This window comes from Leopardus geoffroyi, chromosome A3 (genome assembly GCF_018350155.1).
Source record: "Leopardus geoffroyi isolate Oge1 chromosome A3, O.geoffroyi_Oge1_pat1.0, whole genome shotgun sequence".
Classification (NCBI taxonomy): domain Eukaryota; kingdom Metazoa; phylum Chordata; class Mammalia; order Carnivora; family Felidae; genus Leopardus; species Leopardus geoffroyi.
The window spans coordinates 118,660,472-118,684,509 of record NC_059336.1 but is presented as its reverse complement, the minus strand read 5'-3'; the positions used below and the strand labels follow the sequence as shown (position 1 = coordinate 118,684,509).

General features: G+C 51.7%; 2 protein-coding genes across 6 annotated transcripts; one reads left to right on the top strand and one right to left on the bottom strand.

Annotated features, from left to right (window-relative positions):
- Window positions 1-1,665: 1,665 nt before the first annotated feature.
- On the bottom strand, window positions 1,666-19,929 carry SLC30A3 (solute carrier family 30 member 3). Of its 3 annotated transcripts, XM_045447372.1 has the most exons (8): window positions 10,145-11,088; window positions 6,067-6,248; window positions 5,446-5,592; window positions 5,197-5,350; window positions 4,403-4,601; window positions 4,066-4,171; window positions 3,671-3,805; window positions 2,223-2,494 (listed from the first exon to the last, which is right to left on the bottom strand). In XM_045447372.1, the coding sequence occupies exons 1-8, from the start codon at window positions 10,237-10,239 to the stop codon at window positions 2,346-2,348; spliced, it is 1,167 nt and encodes a 388-aa protein (XP_045303328.1). In that variant the 5' UTR covers window positions 10,240-11,088; the 3' UTR covers window positions 2,223-2,345. The 3 variants fall into 3 exon arrangements, with proteins under 3 accessions (XP_045303329.1, XP_045303327.1, XP_045303328.1); XM_045447373.1 differs by lacking the exons at window positions 5,197-5,350; window positions 10,145-11,088 and adding an exon at window positions 19,823-19,929 and having other exon boundaries at window positions 1,666-2,494; XM_045447371.1 differs by lacking the exon at window positions 5,197-5,350 and having other exon boundaries at window positions 1,666-2,494; window positions 10,145-11,093.
- Window positions 19,930-20,069: 140 nt separating this feature from the next.
- On the top strand, window positions 20,070-23,947 carry DNAJC5G (DnaJ heat shock protein family (Hsp40) member C5 gamma). 3 transcript variants are annotated; one of them, XM_045447367.1, is made up of 5 exons: window positions 20,070-20,178; window positions 20,978-21,093; window positions 21,397-21,610; window positions 22,035-22,176; window positions 22,674-23,947. In XM_045447367.1, exons 2-5 carry the CDS (start codon window positions 20,981-20,983, stop codon window positions 22,724-22,726), a joined length of 522 nt encoding a protein of 173 aa, XP_045303323.1. In that variant the 5' UTR covers window positions 20,070-20,178; window positions 20,978-20,980; the 3' UTR covers window positions 22,727-23,947. The 3 variants fall into 3 exon arrangements, with proteins under 3 accessions (XP_045303323.1, XP_045303322.1, XP_045303321.1); XM_045447366.1 differs by having other exon boundaries at window positions 21,313-21,610; window positions 22,035-22,171; window positions 22,947-23,947; XM_045447365.1 differs by having other exon boundaries at window positions 21,313-21,610.
- Window positions 23,948-24,038: the final 91 nt, after the last annotated feature.

Genomic DNA, 24,038 nt, shown 5'->3' with positions numbered 1-24,038 from the left:
ACTGCCAGCCCTTCACCTCAGCCCAGCCTCCCGTGCCTGAGTGACGCAGGCCAGCAGGCCAGCCGAGACTCACCCAGCCTGGGGCGGGGGGGGGGGGGGGGGGGGGGGGGCGGGGAGTGCAGTTGGAGATCAGAGTGGGGAGGCCTATTTTCAATGAGTCCAAAAGCCTCACCTTAAAAAAAAGCAATGAAATGTGTATGTATTGCCATGGAAAGATACATCCAGCACATATGTTTGAGTCATAAAAGCAGGTTACGTGATCTCACCTATAAAGTGATCCCATCTATGTTATTACATAGAACTGTTGGTTCATACATAAAAATATGGGCAGAGAGACTCCAAACTGAATAGCAGTTACCTCTGGGAGTAATATAATAGGGGAAACATTCACTTTCTACTTTATACACTTTTCCTTTGTTGGACTCTTAAAGCAATCATATATTGCTCTTCTAATAATAGAAGAAAGACCATTTTATAATAAAGATATTTCCATTACTCAGAGGAAAGCCTTGCAGAAATATGCACGGGCTAATGAAAATGCTGTTTCTTTGCTTCAGGCTGGAATTGTATTAACCTAGGGTAGCAAGGTGTGAACTGCTGATCCAATGCACTAGATCTAAAATCAAAGCACAAAGAGTTTGATTTTTAAAAGAGAAAATCCACAATCCCTTAAGTTTAAGGGAGGCCTTAATAGTAATAATAATCCTTTAAGTTTGGTTTCTAAGACTAAATCTGTCCAAATATATGATACTTAGGGGCGCCCGTGTGGCTTGGTTGGTTATCTGACATTTGGTTTTGGCTCAGGTCATGACCTCACGGTTGTGGGATCGAGCCCCACGACAGACCAGACTCCATGCTATAGAGCCTGCTTGGAATTCTCCATCTCTCTCTCTCTCCCTCTGCCCCTCTCCCCCACTCATGCTCTCTCTCTAAAATAAAACAACAACAACAATAATAATATGTATATGATTCTTAAAGGCAAAGGGAGGATAATTGTAAAAGAGGTGCTTGGTGGGGCACCTGGGTGGCTCTGTCGGTTGAGCGTCTGACTTCAGCTCAGGTTATGATCTTGCAGTTCCTGAGTTCGAGCCCTGGATTGGGCTCTCTGCTGTCAGCCTGTCAGCGCATAGCCCACTTCAGATCCTCTGTCCCCCTCTTTCTGCCTCTCCCCCACTTGTGCTCTCCCCAAAATAAATATTTTTTTTTAAAAAGAGGTGCTTGGTGTCCACAGCCCAAAACTGGTCTCAGGATGAGGGCCTCTCCCCCTGACAGCTTATACAGCTCAGGAACTAGGCCCACAGCAGCATGTGGTCCAACCACTCTCCCCTGAAGGGACAAAGCTTCTCTATGACCAGCCTGAGGCCATGGTGCCTGTGGGAGTCTTTAGGAACGAGTCTCCAAGATCCCTTGGCTCCTTGCTTCCCAACTTTCTCCTGCAACCAGGCCCGTGGTGTGTGGGGCCTCTCCCTGAGCCAGCGACCCAGGCTGTGAAGTCAGGGAAGGTAATAAAAGGACTGGAGGGTTTTAGCCTACATGGGAATGGATATTGGAGGGTAGAGAGGGTGGAGGGGCTGGGTAGGAGGTGGGAGGGCTGTGGAAGGAAGGTCACTGTGGCTTCATGATTCCTTTAACCCCTCCTGAGGAGTCAGTACAAGGGCTGAGAGATGCAGTTAGACACAAGTTTATTGGTGGAGCTGCAGCGGAGTCCTCCCTCTCTCTGGGATAGCCGAGGGCACAGCACCAACAGAGGGATGGACAGACAGACCCCCAAAAGGACACATGGATGGTGCAGACTCAGAGAGACTATAGCACAGCCACATAGGCACAGAGACACACAGGCCACAGCACCAAGAAACACACACACACGGAGACAAAACCACAGGGCTAGAACACACGGACAAAGTGCGGGCTTTGGGGCTCCTGCATAGACAGAGCGAGGGCCACGTGGGGAGGGGGCCCCTGCTGACCTCCCCCAGGCATAGGCACACCAACAGCACACAGACAGGCAGATGCCCCCAGCCAGCCAGCCAGCCAGCCAGCCTGCCACACAGACAAATGAACTGCATGGAGAGGACGCTTGTGCTCCCCAGACCATAGAGTGGGGACTGAGGGGCTTCTACACACCCCCACCAATCGATTCCCATTCAGCCTGACTCCTGCCCGCCCCCCACACCCACTTTGGTCTTGCCCACTGGGGCTGGGGGCTGGGGCGCCGGCAGGTGGAAGGAGGGAGAGAGGAAGGGGTATGGGCCCAGTTCTGTCCCTTTTCGGAGAGCGGGGAGGCAGGTACTGAGAGTCCAGGGCTGAGCCAGGGCCTGGCAGTGGGGTGAGGGCAGAGCCTCGGCTCAGGCCTGGGGGGGCTCCCGGCAGCGCAGGCACTGGGCCATCTCGGGCTGGTACTGCTCAACCTGCAGGGTACAGCTGGAGAATCCAAACCGGGAGTGGAGCTGGGATGTGGCTTCAGCCAGGACAGCTTCAGGGTCGGCCGTGGAGTCTGTGGGAGAGTGATAAGAGGCAGCAGGTTCCCAGGGGAGTCGGGAATCAGGCAGGGGCCAAGATAAGGCCGGGTGAAGGGGGACCCAATGGCTTGCACAGCATTAAAGCCAGGTTTGAATGAGAAGCTTTATTTTCTTTCTGTATTGTATGAACAGCATAAAAATGCCAAAGAAAAGGTTGGGGAGACTCACCCCCTAATCAACCATGCTACCAGGCTAAAACACCAAACCATTCTTATTTTTCTATTCTCTTCTGCTCTTTGACTATTAACACACAGCTGTATGTTTCAGCAGCCATAGTACCCGACTTTCCAAGACAATCCAGATGTTAAATATTTTCTCCCATTGTCCCTCTAGAGTTACCATCAACTATCCTACAAAGTATAATATTTTTGGCATCCAAATTGCATGTCTCTGATTGCTTCTTGCATCTGGAAGAAACTCAAAAATCCTTTGTCAGCTTGTGAGTCACCATATATATTTTTAATAGTTGAATCATAATGTAGATATAATTTTACATTCAGCTTTTTTCTCTTCGCTTTATACCATAAACATTTCTCCTAGTTGCCATACAGTGTTCATAATCATCATTTTGAATAGTTCCATGTTACCCCATTGTCATAACTTACCTAACTGTGCCCCGTCACTAGACCTATTGGTACTAGTAATCTGTTTTTTTTTTTTTTTAAGTTTATGTATTTGTTTTGAAAGAGAGAGAGAGAGAGAAAGTGTGTGTGTGTGTGTGTGTGTGTGTGTGTGTGTGTGTGTGTGTGTGCCTGAGCAGGGAGAGGGGTAGAGAGAAAGGGAGAGAGAATCCCAAGCAGGCTCCGCGTTCTCATTGTGGAGCCCCACACAGGGCTCAATCTCAAGAACCGTTAGATCATGACCTGAGCTGAAATCAAGAGTCGGACGCTGAGCCACCCAGGTACTAGTGATCTTTTAAAGGGTTGCTGATTCTCTGCACTACCTCAGAGAGGGGGAAACCTCCCCTCCAGAACACCCTGTCCAGGGTTCCTTGTCTCCAACATGCATGTGTGTGTAAGAGAGATCAAGAAAGAGACAGAAACAGCAATTCAGGCTACCTCCCTAGGTTTGGAAGGGGAGTGTGGGGGGTGGGGTTGGGAGATGGGGGACTGTTTCTAGGAGGTAACTGGCTACGGCCAGTGAGGACTCACCAATAGCCAGGTGTGCGGAGGCAACATGGTAAGTGAGCGTAAGGGACCACAGGTGCAGCTCATGAGTTGCCCGGACTCCTGGCACTGACAACAGTGTGTCCCGCACGGGCTCAAACCCCACACTTCGGGGGGAACCTGCAAACAGCACCCGCCATGCTTACTGCCAGGGCCACTCCTGCCCAAAGGCAGCCCCCCCCCCACCAGACTCTACCTCTCCTACCCTGTACCTGCTTACCATTAACCCCCACAATTCCCCCTGTGCCTGAATCCTCCTTCTAGCAATAGGCCCCAGGGCCCAGACCTTCTCCCAACATTCTCTTCAGGGAAGAGAGGTGGCTCAGAGCTGGAGGGAGATCAGAGAGGGCCCTGGGCAGGGAGAGTGGCATCTGATTTACCTTCCATAAGGACACGAAGAACATCTCGGAGGGTGGGAGCTGTGGATCCAAGGGCACAGATGGAGAAGAGGAAGGTGCTGATGGGGTCAGCTGCCTTGTACTGAGGCTATAGAGAAAGAGATCTCTAAGCCCAGGAAGCAGGAATATTCCAGTGGAAGATCTAGGGGTGTCTTGGAAAGACAGGACCCGAGAGGCCCCTGAGAGCCCTGCTAAAGGGGAAGGGACCGTGACCTGGGGAGCTGGGAGTCAGCGGGGAGGGAGGCCAAGGGTCCTGGGAAGGAGGGGACGGATGTGGAGCTGGGGAAGGCAGGCTGGGGCAGGCTTGCGTGCACAGTACCTTGAAGTAGATGAGGACAGAGGCGGCCAGTACCCCAAGGCTCTGCAGGAGGTCCCCCAGCACATGCACAAAGGCTGCCCGGACGCTGGTGTTCCCCAGGGGCAGGGGCTCCCCCGGCCCCTCCTCCAGCGGTGCATACTCCGCCCCCCTAGACCCGTGGCTGTGGGGGGGCCCGGCCTGGTGCAGCACAAAGGCCATTCTGAGGGGGAAGCAGAGCAGCTCAGCCCAGGTGGCCTGTTCCTGGCCTCCTCTGCCCTATTTCCATGGCTCTCCAACTCACCTCCCCAGGAGCCCTTTCTCCACCTATTGTCTCCCTGTTTTCCCAACCCGGGGAAGAAGACAGCATTGGATAAGAGAGACAAATCGTGCAGCCTGGGGGGAAAAATACCGTACATGGTGCAGGAGACAGGGATTCAGATCCTGACCCTGCTACTTGAACAGCTGTGTGGCCTGGGCAAGTCACCCGACCACTTCTTGGGACCTATTTCATTAACTGTACGCTAAGGGCGACACAGTCTACCTCATAGGGTGGTTGTGGGCCTTAAATGAGACAGTACTGGATGAAAGCCCCCCGCAGAGCAGCTGGCACACAGTAGGCCCTTCATAAATGTCCGCTGACTCTGACGTCTAGGTCTCTCTCCTGTCTGTTCTCAGGCAGCCCTGGGGCAGACAGTTGAGAACCGTGTGCGCATGTTGCATGCCTGTTGGGGAGGGGAGAGAGCCAGCTCTCCCACCCTGGAGGAGGACCCCTTGCCCTGAACCCCGCATGGTGCCTGCTCCATGCTGGAACGTACAGCAGATTGGCACAGACTGCGATGCTGGCGGTCAGCAGCATTGCACCCCCCTCGATGTGGTAGTCGCTGTGCAGCAGGCGGATGAAGGCCAGGTACAGGAGGATGCCAGTGACCATCCAGAGGGAGACCACGGAGGCCAAAGCCCCCAGAGTCTCTGCAGGGGGAGACAAGCTATCAGAGACCCGCCCGGGACCCTAGGAGGTACCTTCTGGTAAGATCAGAGGCTCACTGGGCCACGCAGGGCCTTACCTGAGCGGTGCCAGCCAAAGGTCATGGTGCGGGTGGCTGGACGGGTTGAGAGCCAAAGGGAGAAGAGGCTGCCCATCATGCTGCCCACATCCGCCAGGAGGTGGGCTGCATCCGTCATGATGGCCAGGCTGTGCGCCAAATACCCACCTGCAAGGGCAAAGCAATGGGCGGTCTGGGTCCAGTTGGAAGATATCATGCTCCGTGGTAGTGTGTGTACAAGCACGGAAAGATACTGCGGGGACGTGCACCAAAATGTGAACCATGTTTTTCCCTGGGGATGAGATTACAGGGAGTTTTTATTTCCTTCTTTTCACTCACCCACATTTTCTAGTTTTCCTATAATGACACATTTTGATATCAAGAAAACAGGACTTTAAAAAGACTAGCTAATGCCGAGAGGCCAGCCCTGGCCCTCTGCCCCCAGACCTCGCCCTAAATACCCCTCGGTGCTATCCCTCACCCTCTCCCACTTCCTGAGCCCCGGGCACCCAACTCCCCACCCCAGCCATCCCTTCCTCTGCTTGTCCACCCAGGAATATTGTTGGGATGCTCTCTCTGGGTGGAGAGCAGCCGAGGCAGGTGTCGAGAGGATGGGGTCGGAGGAGCTGCTCTCCAACTTACCGACCACCTCCCCGGCCATGAAGACGCAGCACACAGCACAGGCCGCACACAGCTGCCTCTGCGCCTGCAGCCTCTCAGGGGTGAGGCCCGGCGGGGGCAGGGGGTCCCTGTGGCAATGGTGGAAGGGCATCTCCTCAGGTTTAGGTTCCTCAGGGAGGGGCTCCGAGGGCTCTGTGAAGAGACTGAGGCAGGTAGCACAATTCAACCTGGGGCTTGGCTACAGTTGAATCTGTTCCTCACTCCCCCAGACGGCCTTCATCAGCTATGGCCCCGCACTCCCTCTGTCTGTCCCCAGGCTTGCTCAAACCCGGGAGCCTCGGGGACAGAGGGCCACATGAGAGATGGGGGCTAAGCAAACAGCTCGGATCCCAGCTGCCCTTTTCCTTTCGTACGCAGAGCCACAGAATCTCACAGCTGCAAAGCGCCATAGAGGTAGTCTAGTCTAACATTTTATTACAGAAATTACAAGTCTGAGGCTCAGAGAGGGAGAGGACACATGGAGGCCACACAGCTAGTTCATGGTAGAGAGCCGACTCCACCATAACCAATTGATAGGCAGCATAAGGCACACAAAATCAGCAGGATCATGCTGATCTCTGGGAGCTTTTGGTGAACAAATGCGTACCTAAGTACTATGATATGTAGCAGAAGGTAGCTATCGCCATCAGAGCAGTTAAAACAAAGTGCTATCAGCGCTCAGAGGATAGAGGGGTAGAGGAGTCCAAGAGAAACCAGGGAAACAACTGAAGGAGGCACCAAGAGAAGGGCCTTGAAGGATGGGGAAGGTGTTGATAGAGACAGGGTGAACATGCCAAGCAGAGGCAATATGGCCAGGTGGTGTCAAAGTGTGAGGCCAGACGAAGCACGTGATCCTGGTCTGAGTGCCTCTCTCCCAGACCCATCTCCTCGTGCCTCCACTCCAGATCCTTCACCTTCTCTATCTAGACATGCAGCTGAAATGTGGCCATTGAAGAGAGGAGTGGAGGGCCGCCTGGGTGGCTCAGGCGGTTGAGTGTCTGACTTCAGCTCAGGTCATGATCTCACAGTTTGTGAGTTCGAGGCTGTCAGTGTGGAGCCTGCTTTGGATCCCCTCTCCCCCTTTCTCTGCCCCTCCCCTACTCACACTCTTTCTCAAAAATAAATAAACATTAAAAAAAAAAAAGAAAGAAAGAAAGAAACAGAGAGGAGGTGGAATGTCGGGACCCAAAAAGTCTGAGGATCCAGGCACAGAGAACTAGTGGCCGGATTCCACACTGAGGTTGTCATGGGGAGGACGAAGGACAGACTGCTGTGGATGGGGAGGCAGTGGTAGGAGCAGCGGCTCTGGAGTCTGCTACATGTTAGCTGGACCTCAGTCTGACCATAAATGCCCAGTGGAGGCCGCCTTAACTGTACCGTGCCATAAGCCTCCCTTGATAAGTGAATGGGGCTGGGCCCTCACCTGGGATGCCAGAGCTTGAGCTCAGGCTGAGTTTTAGGCTCATTCTGGCCCAATTCTCAACCCTAGTACTACACTACCCAACCTGAACCCCAACAAGGCCAGAACCTTCCACAGAACAAAGAACCTAAATGGAAAACACAGTCCTAGAAATACTCATGGAGGTGTGACAAAAATACCCATGAGTGAAAATGAAGGCTCCAGATAGAAATGTGATCACAGCAGTAAAGTGAGGAGGGATGCCTGGGGCCTTCTGGCTAGGGAGAGCTCTGCCAAGTGGGTGAACTGAGGTGTGAGGGAGGTGGGGGGGACATTTGGTGCTTGTAGGGAAAACTCAAGTGCTGGCAGGTAGATTAGTTTCTCGGAATTTTCTTCCAAGACTTAGAATCTTGGTGTGTATGATTCTGGGTGTGTTTCCAGAGAAGACAAGGAGGTGAGGGTGGCTTTGAAATCCATCCTCATTCTTCAATGAGGTAGACACATTGTTGGGTGCCCAGGACTCAGGTGGCCAGGCAGTGCACACATAGTGAAGCCCAGTCTAGTGGGGGAGATAGATGTGTCACAAATGGCTTACTAGGCAAGGAGGGGTTTGGGCCAGGGGGATTTATGAACAAAGGACTTTGGAGCACCAGGCAGGGAATGATGGACTGTAATGGGGGTGAGGAGAACGTCACAGAGGGAGAGATGTTTAACACGAGACCTAGGTGAAGAAGGGGTTCCGGACACATGGAATGCCAATGACAAGATAAGTGGCTGGGAGTTTTAAGTGTCAGGAGCCAGGGCAAGGGCTGAGGAGGAAAGTGAGGGCTCAAAGGAACATCAAGGGAGATATACTGATTGATTTCATATATCCTTCCCTAGCCCTGAGATGACCTTGCTGGTGTATATTAGCCTGGGAGGGAGAGAGGAGAGGAGATGGAAGGATCCAGAATAGATCAAGCCACAGAGCCCCTCCAGAGAACTTTAGGGGAGGGGCAGGTAGGTAGGGAAGAGCCTCTTTCAGAAAATACTGCAGGATTTGGTGACTAATGGTCATATGAGAATGAAAATGAGCTGGGAGTCCAAGATGCGGGTCTGGATAGCAAGCAGAGGCTGCGTGGCTTTGGGGCAGTGGGCAAGATGCCTTTTTTGTAAGGCACAGAGTAGCTAGTCATCAAGGTAGCCACCCATCAACAGGCTGCTCCCTTTTGTTATGCATGAATTGGGCACTAAAGAAGCCTCATTGTTGGGGTGCCTGGCTGGCTCTCTCGTTAGAGCATGCGACTCTTAATCTCAGGGTCATGAGTTCAAGCCCCACATTAGGCGTGGAGCCTACTTAAAAAAAAATACATTAAAAAAAAAAAGAAGCTTCATTGTTGGTGTGGGTGTTGGGGGGGGGGGGTTGTCTACATGCTGTTTAGAGAGAAGGAAAGGCAAGGCAGTTTTCTCTTGCTGGCCCTCTGAAACCCCCAACAAACAACAAATAATAGTGGGGTAGAGGGGAGGGTTAGAGGGGGCGGGTGTGGGCAGGGGACAAAGGCCTGAAGCAGAATCAAAAGGATAGGTGAAGAGACGCCAGTGCCTGGGCTGGAGCCCCCACAGCTGCCCACGTCTGCAGGCCCCTGCAGGAAGGAGTCAGACGGGAAGTCTGTCCTCCCTTCTGTTCATCCACTCCCCCACCCACTCAGGTTTATGGCCCCCACCCAGGGAAAGAGCGAGAAACACACAGAGGCATCACATCAGAGACAAAGGGAAAGGTGCTCGGAGGGAAACAGAACGATTATGAGAAATGAAGAAAGAGGAAAAGCCGGAGAGCCTGTCAAATTTCCGAGACAAACGGACGGTCAGCCAACAGACAAAATGGCCAGTGGAGGTGGCCAGGATGGGCCTGGCGCGGCCGCTCTGAGGGACAAGGCGGACAGAGCTGGCGGGCGCCCGGCGCGGGAGGCCGGCGGGACGCGGAGGAGGTTCTCCGGCCGCCCCCGGCCCGCTGTCCCGGCCGCTCCGCGCGCCTCATTTCACACCTCGCCGCCCCCGGCCCCGTCTGTGCGGAGCCGGGAATACCCCCTGCCGCCCAGACCGCACCTGCTCCTTCCCTGCCACCCCCTCGCTTCCCGGCGGCCGCCGCCCCCCAGGGGCCGGGAAGAACCGCCGTGGAGCCCGGGCCCATGGCCCGGGTGCGCACAGCTGGCCATGGCTGGAGGGGGCGCCCCGAGGCGCACGGAGGGAAGGGCCAGGGGACTGCAGCGGGGGCTCCGAAGCCTGGGAGGCGAGGTGCTCCCACTGCCAGGGCCCTGGAGCAATGCAGACATCGGGGCACCTGGCGCGGACTCCAGCCCGACGGAGGAGCAGTTACTCGCGGAGAAGTCAGATGCGGCGAGGGCGGCAGAGAGGTCCGGAGGCTCGGGGGACCGGCCGGGGAGCCGTTTTGTGGGACCGAGAAAAAGAAGGTGGCCGGGAGGAGGCAAAGCAGGCTGCTGGGAGGGTCGGGGGGTGCTGGCTATGTAGCCGGAGAGGACAGAGCCGGGCGCCGAGAAGCTGAGGGAGTTGCGGTGCGCCCGGGCGGCCAGCCGGGGCCGCGCCGAGAAAGAGACAAACGAAATGGACGGATGGCATGAGGGTGGCGCCCCCGGGCCGAGGGCCGGCCCAGGTCTGTCCTACCTCTTCAAGCGCAGGCCGCCACCGGCGCCGCCGCGGTCCCGGGGGCTCACCAGGCGAGTGGTCTCCGAGCCCCCTGTGGCAGGAGAGGGCTCCATGTCACCGCGGCCCCGACCGTCTAGGCCCCACTGAAGAAGGGAGAGGCGGGGCCGGCTCTGCACCAAGTCCGAGCGTCCAGCCGACCCCCGGACTCCCCGCAGGGCCGCGGGGCCACCACAGTGGAGGGAACTGCAGCGGCTGTGGCGCGGGGAGTCCGAACTGCAGATCCCGCGGCCTTTGGAGCCCCGCCCCGCGTGGGGCGAGCTCCCCAAGCCCCGCCTCCAGGCTCCCGGGCCTCTCCCCCAAGCCTAAGCCTCACCCCCCGGAGCCCCGCCCCATTGCCAAGCCCCATTTCCAGGCGCCAGAGCCAGGTGGGGGCGACGCGAGCCCTCCGCGCCCCCGCAGGGTTCTAGAGAACGCCTTATCTCTATAGCCCCACCCCCTGGTAAACTAGCCCCGCCCCCACCCAAGCTCCGCCTGCTGGCTCCGAGCGGTGTTCCACAAGCCTAGGCACCTCCAGAACAACCGTCTTCTAAGGAACATCCCCCCTTGCAAGCCTGCACGGGGTCGTCGCTCAGCCCCCCACATGGAGGTAGAAACAGGTGTGGGTCCATTATTACCCAGCTCGAGAGAACCAGAAAGTGTGGGGTGAGCAGTGACACATCCGGGAGAACTCCAGGGACTGCGGCCAGAAACCCCTCTGTGGAGGATGTGGGGTCGGAATTTGTAAGCAAAATCTGCTGCCAAGCACTGTACCGCTCATTATCATTTATTTTTATAGAGACATTGGGTGACAAGCTTCCTGCTCTCCTCCAATCCATTACTATCCCTATTTTTCGGATGAGTAAACTGAGTTGCCGAGGAAGAAGCATCTAAGGTCATGCAGCTGGTGAATAAAAGGCTGGGACTGGAGCCCCCTCCTCTTTCCCTCTCCAGTTCAGGGCGCTGCGCTGGCGACTGAAGAGAGCGCGCGTCGCAGTCTTGTCACTCAGGCTGGGGCAACCGGAGGAGGAAGGAGCCATGCCACCTCTCTGGTCACAAGCCACTGTTCTTGGAGGGAAGCTGCAGCTTGTCAGCAGGTGATTCTTTACCTCTGAATCCCTAGCACCTGGCTGGGCATTACCTCATTTTGCCTCATTTTAACGGAAGCCCCAGGGGAAGGAGTGACTTACAGCAAAGTGGGTGGCCAAGCCTGGAGTCAAACCTTCAAACGTTCAATGCTCTCTGCCCCTCACACCTGCGGCCACTGTAGGATGAAATGGGGGTGGGGATTGTAGTGTGCCCTCCAAGCTGTGACACTCTGTGAAGAGTCTGGAGGAGGAGGGAGAAAAGTGAGCTTGGAAGGGGAAGCGTGGAGGGTGGGAGTGGTTGGTGAGTCCGGCAGAGAAACCCATTAATCAATGGGCACCCTTCATGAAGAACACACCGGGGGGGTCCGTCATGTAGGGTTCTGAGAATAGACACCTAGCCCTGTTATTATCCCAAACATTGCGACCGCGTGTACACCCCCAAATAAACCATCAAACAAACATCAGGAGCACGTGCCAGATAGAGTGGTTGGAAGAGATGGGGTTAACCCGGGAGAGCTTCGCGGAGGAGGTGAGGCTTGAACGGATTAGGCAAGCTGGGCGGCGGGCTGGCTGTTCGGGCGGGGGAGAGTGAGGCCCTTGCCAAGGTTTGCGGGCGGCTTGCGCTAAGGGAGCGTAGTGCTCCGGTAAACGGTGCGGAACGTTAGAACCAAAGGGTCTGCACTAGCTAGCCCTCGGCGCCGCGTCTCCACCCACGCCGCGCCGAGGGCCAGAGCACCCTCCCCCAGACTCCCCGCGGAAGGCCCAGGCCAAAGCCCACGAGTGAGGGTGGGGGTCCTTTCTCCCTCCAACCTCCCCTAGAGGAGTGGGGCCTCAGCTCCTTCCTAAGGTCGTGGGGGTGCAAACTGAGATAGCAAGAGGGGAAGCCACCAGCCAAGGTCACCTTGTAGGTCCTTGTTAGAGCGGGGTGGAACTCAAGCCCAGCGCGCCTGGGTCAGGGCCCTGGCACGTCCCTCTTGGCGCCGTCGGTTTTCAAAACTCTGAATCGGGCCTGGGGCTTCCCCATTTCTGAGACCCCCCCCCCCCCGCCCCCCGGAAGTAGGATGCGGAGAGGCCACCGCGCACTCCAGGGCTGGGATGCTGTAGCCTCACCCGGAGCAGCCGGGGCAGGCAAGCTCGAGAATGGGGAGAAACAGCGGACCCCTGGGCGGGGAAGGGGCTTCTTCTAGCCGTGCCTCAGCAGATGACGACAACAGGGGACCTAACAACAATGGCTTCCTCTGGGGGATTTCCCTTCCTGGGCAGTCCACAGTGCGCAGACAGCAGTCCCGGGTTCCCGAGAGGGGGCGCAGACGCCGGCACACGCCCGCCCCGCCACAGGGCAGGGAGCGAGCAGGCGGCGGGGAAAGAAGCGTGGGAGCAGGTGGATTACAGGGCTGCCCTCTGCCGCGCGGCTCCCTAGGTGTTGGGCCTTGGAACGTGCCGCCTCCAGAAACCGAGGGCACCAGCGGGGAGAATACCAACAGTTGCCTGTGCTTGGAAATTTATGCAAGAAAAGCCTGGCAGTGAAAGAGACTGCTTGTACCTGAGCCATCAAGTGGCCCTATGAAAATCTTTGCAAAGGGTCCTCTTGAATGCCAGGTCTGAGAAAGGCATTCTACACCTGGTTAGGAGCTAGGAAAATTATGCAGGGGTTAGAAGGGCAGCTTAAGGCTGGCCGTAAGGAACTGAAATCTTGTAAGAACTATTCATTCAACATTTACTGAACACTTATTTCTTGCCATGTACTTTGTTAGGATAACTGAGGAGTCCTGGTGAACAAGATAGGTGCATTTCCTCCCCCTCCTGGCTTTAACGTGATTGCAAGAGATTTCTATTCTGCAGTCTTTGGTTACTGATTTACCCACATGTTCTTAACGTCTGTCCTGTCCTGCCTCAGGTATCAATTTTCCCTAAGGAGATTCCTTAGGCCACTTTGAGTCCCAAAGGGCTGGAGGAGACAGGAACCCCTGGAACTTCCCAGGAGGATAGGTCAGTGGTAGAGCAGAGGGTGGGAGAATGGGTCAGAAGGCGGCTTCAAGGAACCCAGCCTGGACCAGTTCATACTGAGAGAGAAAGAGAGCAAAGTCCAGCCCTGAAGCCAGGATTTAGGCTGGGCTTGAGATCTCAGACGAGATTTGGAATCCAAGCACGCAGGTAAGGGGTTAATTAACACTTGAAAGGTCCAAGCCAGGCTGAAAGGTATGGGCAGAGGTAAAGAGGGCATCCAAATTCTGCTCAGTTGTTACCTCCAGGAAGCCTTTCAGGCTTCCCCACCAGGCTGAGTTATGTTCTGTCTTCTGGTGCTCTCAAGGGCTGCTGTGCTTCTGTGCTGGCAGCACTCAGCACATTGAAACAAAATGATTTGCTCGTCGGTCTCCTCACTAGAATACAAGCTCCCTAAAGGCAGGAATTATCTTTCTCATCACGGTGTCCCAAGCGCCCCCTAGTGGCTGACACACAGTCCTTGATAAAGCCATCCCAGGAAAAAAGAGCTGGTTGTTGGGAGTGGAAGAAAGCTGGAGAAAGCAGGATTTTAGTTGAAGATAGACAGGATGAACGAGGGCTGCAGCTTAAATGTCACCTCCTCCGGGGGGACTTTCCTGACTCCCAGCCTAGGTTAGTTCTCATGTTACACATTCTCACTGCACACTTCGTTTTCTTCCTCAGCATTTATCAGACTGTAATTACATCTTTATTTGGGAATTGTTTCTTCACTTGGCTTCCAGGGTACCCTAATCTGGTTTTTCTCCTACGTCACTGGCTGTTTATTTTCAGTCTCCTTTGCTTGTTCCTCATCTTCTCAACCCTTTAATGCTGGAGTGGTCCAGGACTTGGTCACCCTCTTCTCTTTCTACACTCCCATAGAGATATCTAGTCTCAAGCCTTAAAAATACTATCTAGAAACCACAGAAAACAATGGTTGTTGAAGCTCAATGGTAGGTAGATGGGGGATCACTGTGCCATTCTTTTTTTTTTTTTTTTTTTTTTTTTTGAAATTTTCTATTTCAAAGAACTTAAAAAGGGGGCGCCTGGGTGTCTCAGTTGGTTGAGCGTCAGACTTCAGCTCAGGTCATGATCTCGCCATTCCCGGGTTCAAGCCCCATGTCGGGCTCTGTGCTCTCAGCTCAGGGCCTGGAGCCTGTTTTGGATTCTGTATCTCCCTCTCTGTCTCTGCCCCTCCCCTACTTGTGCTCTATCTCTGTCTCTCTCTGTCTCTCAAAAATAAGTAAACATTAAAAATTTTTTTAATTAAAAGACCTTAAAAAAATAAAATGGCATCTATACGATGATCCCCAGATCTCTCATTGAACTTCAAACTCAAATACCCAAATGTCAACTTGACCTTACCTCCTTAACATCTAATAGGCATCTCCAGTTTCATTGGTCTAAAACCAAATTCCTGATTGTCACCCCATCCCAAACCTTTTCTTTCAGCTGTCCTCCCATGTCTGAACATGGTGGCTCTGTCCTTTCATTCGCTTAGGCTAGAAACCTTAGAATCACCGTTGATGCCTCTATTTTCACCCCACCACCATCCACCACCATCCACCATCATCTATCCACCATCCAAACCACCATAATCTATCTTCTTGATTATTGCAGTAGCCTCTTTGGTTGTCTTCCTTTTTCCACCTTTATTGCCCTACAATCTAGTCTCAATCCAGTGACTAGGCACCTAGGCCAGATCCATCACCTCCTCACGTCACTCAGTACCAGCCAAAGGTTTTCCAATTGCCTACAAAGCCCTATAGGCCCCTTGTCTCATTTCATATTACCCCCACCTCCCTCCCCAGCCACTGTGGCGTTCACGCAGGTCCTACAATATACCAGGCATTCTTCCACCTCAGGACCTTTGCATTTCCTCATCTATATGTAATGCAATCTGTCAGATGTCTTTATGACCCACCTGAGGACCTGCTTTAGGTCTTGATTCAAATATCACCTTTACCACCTCTCTCTGCTTATCCATTTAAAAACTGCAATCTTGGGGTGCCTGAGTGGCTCAGTCGGTTAAGTACCTGACTTCGGCTCAGGTCATGATCTCACAGTTCATGAGTTCAAGCCCCGCATCAGCTCTCTGCTGTCAGTGTAAAGCCTGCTTCAGATCCTCTGCCCCCTTTCCCTTCCCCCCACCTATGCTCTCTCTCTCTCAAAAATAAAATAAACATTAAAAAAAAAAGATTTTATTTTTAAGTAATCTCTACACCCAACATGAGGCTCGAACCTACAACCCCAAGATCAAGAGTTGCCTGCTCCACTGACTGAGCCAGGCAGGCACCGCTGAATTGTAGTGTTTTAATCAGACTGCTTTCCACCTAGCCCTTAGGGATGAGCTCATTTTATGGAGGTAATAGTTTTTATTAGAAATACTGAAGGAGAAGAAGTGAGACAGATAATTTCAGAGTTCTGACTGTTTAGGGAGCCCTGGCAGGGATATTATGGATAGTGAGAGGGCATCATGAGGGTACTGCGTAGGGAAACAAGGAAATGGGGTTCTAAGAGGCTGAGAGAAGGATATAGAAAGGGGATAGAATGACAATTTGCAAATCTTCCTAGAGGAAGGATCTTGAGTTTTCCCTTCTTCCCAGAAACAAAATGAAAACCAGCTTCTCTCTTTACAAAATTGGGAGGTGATCAGATGGAAAGGATGATGATGATGGTGGTGACAATGACAATGACAATGACAACACAGCACTTACCATGTGCCAAGCACTGTTCAAATTAAATATTTAGTCCTCCTAACAACCCTAAGAGGTACACACTACTATCAAAGTTGTAGAGGTGAGGTGGCTGTGCTCTGTCAGTCTGCCCTTAGGTCTGCAGTCTGGGCACAGAGGACAGGGGTATGCAGCAGCCTCTCTGGCTGGAAGCCCTCCACCTCCCACCCCGGGCTGTCTGCCCCAGGGACGACAGGCAAACAAACTGGGCCAATGATGTTTCTGGGCACATGAAGTGAGCAAGCCTCCAACTGGAGGGAGGTAAAGAAGGACATTACCTGACATCATGAAAGGAGGTGAATGTCAACTACAACTTTGATTTCTCTCTAGACCTCAGTTTTAAAGTGAGAAGGGAGCTGGTGTGTATAAGGAGCAGTCACAGCACAGACACTTAACTTAGAAGACTTAGGTTAGGTCTGGACCTTACTGGTTGACTCTGAGCAAGTCAATCCTTCTCTCTGGGCCACACTTCCCTCAATTACAAAATGAAGGCATTAGATGGGAGTTAAGACTCGAGGTCTTTTCCAGCTCAAAAACTATACAATTCTAGAACCTAGTGGCTGGGTATGACAAATGATGATCTCTCTCTCCCACTGCATATGCTCAAGAGCATGATATTTTGGGCATAAATATGCCAATGTCTGCTGTCTGTCTGTATATGGGTATTCCAGCTATATGACTAAAACTTTAGCTGTTTGTGGGTAAATAAGGGATGGTTCTTGGTTTTCTCCAGGAGAGACCAAATGGCTCTATGAGATAGTAAACTATAAGATCAGTGACTTAAGGGCAAATGATTCTAGAAAAGGTTTTAGTTTGAAATCATTCTTTAGCATAGTTATTTTTTGTTTTTGTTTTTTCTGTTCTTTTTACAGCAAGTCTAATTTGGTTTTGACATCAACCCTGTGGAGGCACAGGTTTTAACAGAAGAGGGAAAAGAATCTCAGAGATTAAGTGCCTTGTTCAAGATCACACGGCTCACTGGAGCCAGAGCCAAAACCAAGGTCTAAGGCTTCTGATTCTGGGATTGTGTGTTCTTCCTGGTACTGTGCTGGGTGTTAGAAGAGACCATGTGCAGAGAAAAAGAGCCACAAGGGGTCTGTTTCTAGGTGAAGGCAAAGTGAAGAGGCGAAGGATGCCAGGCTGACTTACCTGCTTTATTCCCATTTCTGCAGCCTGCTGGCTGCAGTGTCTTTTCATTCAGAGGAGAGGCACAGAAGACTTAAAGATAATGGCTATTTCAAGAGCCAGCAAACTATGATTAGAATTAATTAGAATGTCAGAGGGCAATGATAAGAAGTAATAACATTCTGGAGCCTCTGGCAAGATCTGGAAGATATTTACTAACTCTTCTCAGAACCTAATTTGCCCTCTTTCTCCGGGCTCACTTCTACTATGGAGCAGGGATGTGATCACAGCACCTCTCATGGTTGCTGTGAGAATCAAAAGATATTATTAGGTTAAAGTACCTCTGAAAAGACACACAACATCTGCTTATTCATTCAACCTACCGACATTCATTGAGCACCTACAATATCCCAGGAACTGTGTTAGAAACTGGAGGAAGACTAAGACAAACAAGGAGCTCAGAATCACCAATACTATCTCCCCTGCTGCCTTATTTTTCTTAACTCCTTATGTCTCTTCTTGTCCAGGATCATATGAGGAAAAGAGGCACTGAGTCTTCCAATTCCCCAGCTAAGTGCTTCTGCCCTAGGGAATTCTTGCTATGGCTCAACCTCTAGGCCGACATTGCACCAGCAGAGGGCTCCCCCTACTGTAGCTCATCCAACAAATCATTAACTCACTTGCTGTGAACCAGGCATGGCTCTAGGTGCTGGGGAGACAACGGTGAACAAACATAAGGTCTCTGCCTTCATAGAGTTGTATTTGTTGTATTTTGTACTAGGGAAGGCAGACCTTAAACAAATGAACACACAAATAAACATACATTCACAAATCATGGTGAAGGTATTATGAGGTAGGGAGAGAGAAGTGGAACTCAATTTAGAAGGCCTGAGGATGGCATGCCTGGGTGGCTCAGTCACTTAAATGTCCCACTGTTGACCTCAGCTCAGGTCTTGATCTCAAGAGTTGTGAGTTTAGGCCCAACCAGTTCTGCAATAGGCATGAAGCCTACTTTAAAAAAAAAAAAGGGGGGTGAGGTGGGGGGTGTCTGGGTGGCTCAGTTGGTTAAGTGTCCGACTTCAGCTCAGGTCATGATCTCACAGTCTGTGAGTTCGAGCCCCACGTCGGGCTCTGTGCTGACAGCTCGGAGCCTGGAGCCTGCTTCGGATTCTGTGTCTCCCTCTCTCTCTGCCCCTCCCCTGCTCATGTTCTGTCTCTCTCCGTCTCAAAAATAAATAAAAATATTAAAAAAAAAAAAAAAAGAGCCTATCTGAGGATACATGAAGCTGAGATCCTAGAAGGATGAGAACTCAGCTAGCAAATAGCCGGAGGAGGAATCCTCCAGGCAGACTTAGGCCCTTGATGTGGGAAGGAACATGGTGCCTTCAAAGAACTGACAGAAAAGCAGTGCAGCAGAGACCAGAGCAAGCACAACAGTGATGCTTAACAGTGCTTAACAGAGCTAGAGTAAGAGGTGGGGGCCAGACCACGCGGGGCCTGGAAAGTAAGTGCTCTGCACTTCTGGTGCCTTCTCCTGTCTCCCCAGTGTAAAGCAACAGCCTGGGTTGGTCTGCTAGTCCTGACAACCATGATGGTGATGAAAGGCTGGAAGTTAGCTAGGGAAATGTATCATAGTACGAACCACCAAAAAAAAAAAAAAAAAAAAAAAAAAAATTGTCAGCTTCAGTTCCTTTGCTTTAGGTGATTAACCTATAAACTCCTCTTACCCAGAATCTATCAACCAGGTAACTGGGTGGTTGATGCCAAAGATTTTCATCCCCACCCCATATGCTGATCACAGATCTACAGAAATAAATTTGTTAATTCACTGGTCATTGTGCCTATAGCATATGGACTCCTTAGTTGACTCGGATGGCTCACATCTCTTGGGATGGATACTGATTTACCACTTAAAACCTAGAAGAGGATGTAAATGTGCACAGAAGACCGTATAAAGGGAAGAGAGTGATAAAAGCCACATGAGGTATAACAGAGAAATATTATTGAAATAACAAAGCTCTTTCAATCACATGTAATGGAAGCCATTGAGTGCTCCTCTGTAAAGAACACCAAAATTAAGAAGTCGTAAAGTGGTGGAAAGACTGCCTCCTATAGGAGATCACAGGAAGTGAAGTCAGGTGGAGATTGGTGCTCTCAAGCCCTGCCTGTGGGGATGTAAATTGGTACCTGTGGTACCTTTCTGGGAAGAAAGTTGGCAACAAGGACTAAGAGTCTCAAAAATTTTTGCTTTGACCTATTAATTTCCCTTCCAGGAATCCACCTCAAAGGAGCAGGGAAGAGATTTATCTGAAGATTTATAGATAAGAATTTTCATTATAAGGTTTTTACACTAGCAAATGGCTAGGAACAACTTAAGTATCCAAGCTGGATTATAAAAATACATTATGGCACATCCTCATGATATAATAGTATTTAAATGAAGTTTTTGAAGAACAGTAGTGACTTTTGGAAATGTTCAAACTATCGTTTTAAGGGAACGTGCAAATTAGTAATTACAATATAGTAATTGCTTTGACAGAGCAAGGTGGGAACAACTGGGGGAATGAAGGAAGGATTCCCAGGAATATCGACCTTCAAGCGGGTCTTAAAGGATGTGTAGGAGTTTCCACGTAGAAGGGAAAGAAAGGACGAAGTGGAGGCCCCTAAATTCTGCCAAAAAAGACTGGGAAGTGAATACACCTCTTGAGAAAGGATTGCAGGAGCCATACCTCTCACACAGCCACAGCGAGCAAGCCCATCATCTTAACCGAGTCGTTAAGCCGATCAGGACTGGTGATCCCCTCCCACGGGAGAAGGGATGGCCCTGGAGGCCACGCCCACCGGAAGAACTGGGGGACGTCGCGGCCCGCGGGGCTGATCCCTACGCCCAGACTTCCTTGTGAGTGAAATAAGTCCCAGCCTCCACGCAGCCTCACCTTCCAGATTTTCCGGCGGCGCCAAAAAGCGACCCGGAAGGTTGGCGCGGCGCACAAGCGCGGTTGCCCACTGGACTTCGGCGGTGTGAAGTTTCACACCCGGATGGAGGTTGTGCGAGGCCTCCCCAGCCGAGGAGGGCGACTCTGAGGTAGAAGTAGAGCGCCAGGCCGGGTGCGGAGTCCACACAGAGCCAGAGGGCTCTGGGAACCAGAGCATTACCTTCCGAGCCTGTGGCCTTGGCTGCCTCCCACCCTCTGGGGCCCTGCTCCCTGGTCCCTGTCTGGTCGGCCCCCGCAGCTACTCCTTTCGCTTGGGTCTTCATCCCTGGAGTCACCCCTGTGTTCTCCCCGCTGCCCGCGCTCCGAGGTTTGAGAGGGGAGGCTAGGGAGAAGAAGGCCTCTGGCCTAGCTGCAGCAGCGTTCTCTGGCCTGGCTTTTGGGACACCTGACTTCTCAGGTGGCTCAGGCTTTGGTCTGAATTGTTTCTCTCTTGGGAATTGTGCATCTCCCCGATTCCAGACCCAGCCTGCACGAGGACTGGGCTGCCGTGGTCTTTCCAACGCCGCAGTGAGCTTGGACAGGCCGTCTCTTCCGGGACTAGTCATTCTGGACAAAATCCGCTTCTTCCCATGGTTTGGGCCTTCCCTTGCTTACACCTCTCCGCGACGCGGGGTGTGTCTGGAGGGCTGTGTCGCTGAAGGGAAAGGGCTGTAGCTGGGAAATGTGAGGAGCCGTTTCCTCTTTAAAATTTGAATTTGGATGTCCTTTCTGGTCACCTGCACTCTCCTGCTAGTCACAGAGCCCGCTCACTGTTGTCTTGCGCTTGTCCCTTTGTAGTCATTTTACTTGACTGGCCAATGAAGGCATTGGGTTTCCTGTCACTAGGAGTCTCACTTCTCCGTGGCCTCCCCTGTGGCAGTTCTCACAAATGCATCTCCTCTGACCCAGATCATGGCTCATTTGGATGAAGCGGCCCACCGGCTGTCCAGAAGTGGCACAACCCTCTATGCGGTGCTGGAGCTGAAGAAGGGCGCCTCACCCGAAGACATCAAAAAGGCCTACAGGTTTAGACTTCAGCCTCTTTCTAAGCCCTGGGATTTCCCCCCCTTAAACCCTTCTCTTTCTACCTTGCTTTCTGACCCATTTTTAAACCCTCGAGCCCTCACTTTGGGTCAGACAGGGCCATCATCCATTTCATTGTGGCGTGGGACAGAATTTAGACCTGGGTTGCTTGCCTCCATCCTTGGCACCACATCTCATGCATTCTTTCTTCACATCCAAAGGCCTGTCCCTGTCATTCATCCTGCCCTCCCTCCCCAGCCATTCCCTAGCCATCCTCTCCCTCCTTTTGCATATTGCCTGGGTAGGAATCTGGCCTTGAAGTATCATCCAGACAAGAATCCAGGGAACGCTCAAGCAACAGAAATATTCAAAGAGATCAACACAGCCCACTCCATACTGAGTGACCCCAAGAAGCGGAAAATCTACGACCGGCATGGCTCGTTGGGAATATATGTATATGATCACTTTGGCGAAGAAGGCGTCACTTACTATTTTACACTGAATAGTTGTTGGTTCAAGGTATACAATTCTTCTAGTCCTTTAAGAATAAGGAAGGGGGCGCCTGGGTGGCTCAGTTGGTTAAGCGTCCGACTTCAGCTCAGGTCACGATCTTACAGTCTGTGAGTTCGAGCCCCGCGTCGGGCTCTGTGCTGACAGCTCAGAGCCTGGAGCCTGCTTCAGATTTTGTGTCTCCCTCTCTCTCTGCCCCTTCCCCACTCATGCTCTGTCTCTCTCTGTCTCAAAAATAAATAAAAACATTAAAAAAAAAAAAGAATAAGGAAGGAGGGGTGACCCTCCTCTTCTTGGAGAGCTAAGCCTCCTCTCCTAGGACAAATGCTTCTGCTCTCTCTTATTTTCTGGGTGCTGGGGGTTTCAGGGAGGGGAACTGGAATGGAAATCTAAACGAACTGCTGGGTCAAGGCCATTCTTTCCCACCTTTCAGACACTTGTCCTCCTGTGTGCTCTGCTCACCTGTTGCTGTTGCTGCTGCTGTTGCTGCTTTTGCTGTGGAACACTTAAGCCACCATCTGAGGACGTTGCTAGAAGATATCAGCAGAATGTCCAGAATCAGCCTCCCAGGTCAGGTGAGGACCATAGACAGGGCCTGAGGTAAGAACTGGATTAGGAATGAAAGAATAGTTGGGAGGGAAACCGTGAACCCCTAATATGGGAGACTCAGGTCAGTATTGAGGCAAAGTGAAGAAAGAGAAGGGGATACACCCGGTTTCTGAGGGGCTTTTGCCACCGACTGACAATTTGAATGTAATATCGGCCTCTCATGACTGTTAGGCTAAGGAACTGGGAGTCGGGGGAGTTAAGGTAAGGAATGGGTGGGAGAGTGCCTAGAAAAGGCAATAGTTGGAGACAAGCTAGAGGATGAAGTTTACTGCCTTTACTCTAAAGGAAGATGACGTGCCAGATTATCCCCGCCCCAAGCAGTTAACTTTGTGTGGCTTGACTGAAGTTTACTGTAGTGCCACCTAGTGATGCTGATGAGTAACTGCAAAGTGATGCTTTTCTCACCTCGGGACTAAAAATTGTTATTAATTGTTGATATATGTGTTTTTCAAATTCACCATAGGAAACAAAAGAAATTTTAGAAGAGAGGACGATGATAATGAATTTCATGGCTAAAAGATTAAGAGGAATGAGGTACATATGAAAACTGAAATACAGCCAGAATCAAGGGATAAGAAAAGAAACATAGACTAACTTCTGATGAGTCATTAGTAGAAAGTTTATATTTTATCCTGTGGATTTCATGTGTTTATATCCTTACCCACAGAGGGCTTGCTTTAAATTCTGGATCATCATTCCTTCTTGTTAGTAAGATGCCAACTTCTTTTGCCCCCAGGTGCTGACCCAGTGAGGGTGCCTTCTGCCACCCAATCCACTGGACACACCGAAGAGAGGAGCAAGTAGCCCTGTCCTGACATTGACCCTGATTTGCCCTTCTTCTTATAAGAATCCAAACTTCAGAAGCATTGATGGCATCTATCCTAGTGACGATGCCACCTCTGTCCTTGATGGTATCACTGACCCTGGCAATACAGGGTCACCCAGCCACTCTTCTTTTTAGCTCCAGTCCCAATTTTAATCTGTTTAGAGAGCAGCCTTCCTGTCCCTACCCTTATGAGGTCTCAGGCAGTGGTGACAGACTTTTCCCCAGCATTCTTTTTCCTGTGCATTCCTTGGGATTTGAGCCAATTTCAGCCGGTAGGGTCCCTTAGCTGCTTGCAATATCTCCACCAAGATCCTGATAACTGAGCAGGGTGGATCCTTTCCCAGAGCTACTATAGCAGCTAACCTCCTTTGTTGCACCTCTGCACCAAGAACTCTAACCATCAGCCTCATTGCTATGCCAGCACACCTTTCTGGGGCTGGTCTCACGTTCTTCTGGTGCCCATGCACTTGTCGTTGTCAGCCTTATTCCATGCCACCATGAATCAACCCGGGCAAAGTATGAATGCATTTGAGATGTAGGGGTAGGTCTCCCACCTTTGGATTCTCCCTGGACTACACCACAGCACAGCATGCCTTAGCATGGGTCCTATGAGTTAGCTGAAGCTCACATATCAGTGCCTACTTGCCTTCATCCTTTTTACCATGTCTTGTGCAGGCTGATCATCATATATTTTGTTCTTAAAACAGGGGCGTGAAACATGTGATAGGGAGAAGATTATACTTTTCCAGACCCTTTTACCACTCATGCCTCTTCACACTGCCTGTTTGGTATACTCTCCACACCATTTATTTTCCTGTCCACCCAAGGTCAAAGCTAGTAACTCCTCAAACCTCTCTCCTGACTGGGAGAAGGGGTAAAGAATGTCCATAAATAAAAGAGCTTTTGTCCAATCCCAGTGCATCTGTTGGGCCTAAGAAAGACTAATTGTGCCTGGGATCGAGCAAAAGGCCCGGGGAGAAAAAGACAGAGGGCCAGTGCTCA

Excerpts from the sequence above, each read along its gene's own strand:
- DNAJC5G (XM_045447365.1), top strand. The coding sequence starts at position 20,981 with ATGGCTCATTTGGATGAAGCGGCCCACCGGCTGTCCAGAAGTGGCACA. Across the intron at positions 21,094-21,312 it reads GACATCAAAAAGGCCTACAG|GCCTGTCCCTGTCATTCATC; the intron begins GTTTAGACTTCA and ends TCACATCCAAAG. Across the intron at positions 21,611-22,034 it reads TGAATAGTTGTTGGTTCAAG|ACACTTGTCCTCCTGTGTGC; the intron begins GTATACAATTCT and ends CCCACCTTTCAG.
- SLC30A3 (XM_045447371.1), bottom strand. The coding sequence starts at position 10,239 with ATGGAGCCCTCTCCTGCCACAGGGGGCTCGGAGACCACTCGCCTGGTG. Across the intron at positions 4,172-4,402 it reads CTGTCCTCATCTACTTCAAG|CCTCAGTACAAGGCAGCTGA; the intron begins GTACTGTGCACG and ends CTTTCTCTATAG. Across the intron at positions 2,495-3,670 it reads CTCCGCACACCTGGCTATTG|ACTCCACGGCCGACCCTGAA; the intron begins GTGAGTCCTCAC and ends ACTCTCCCACAG.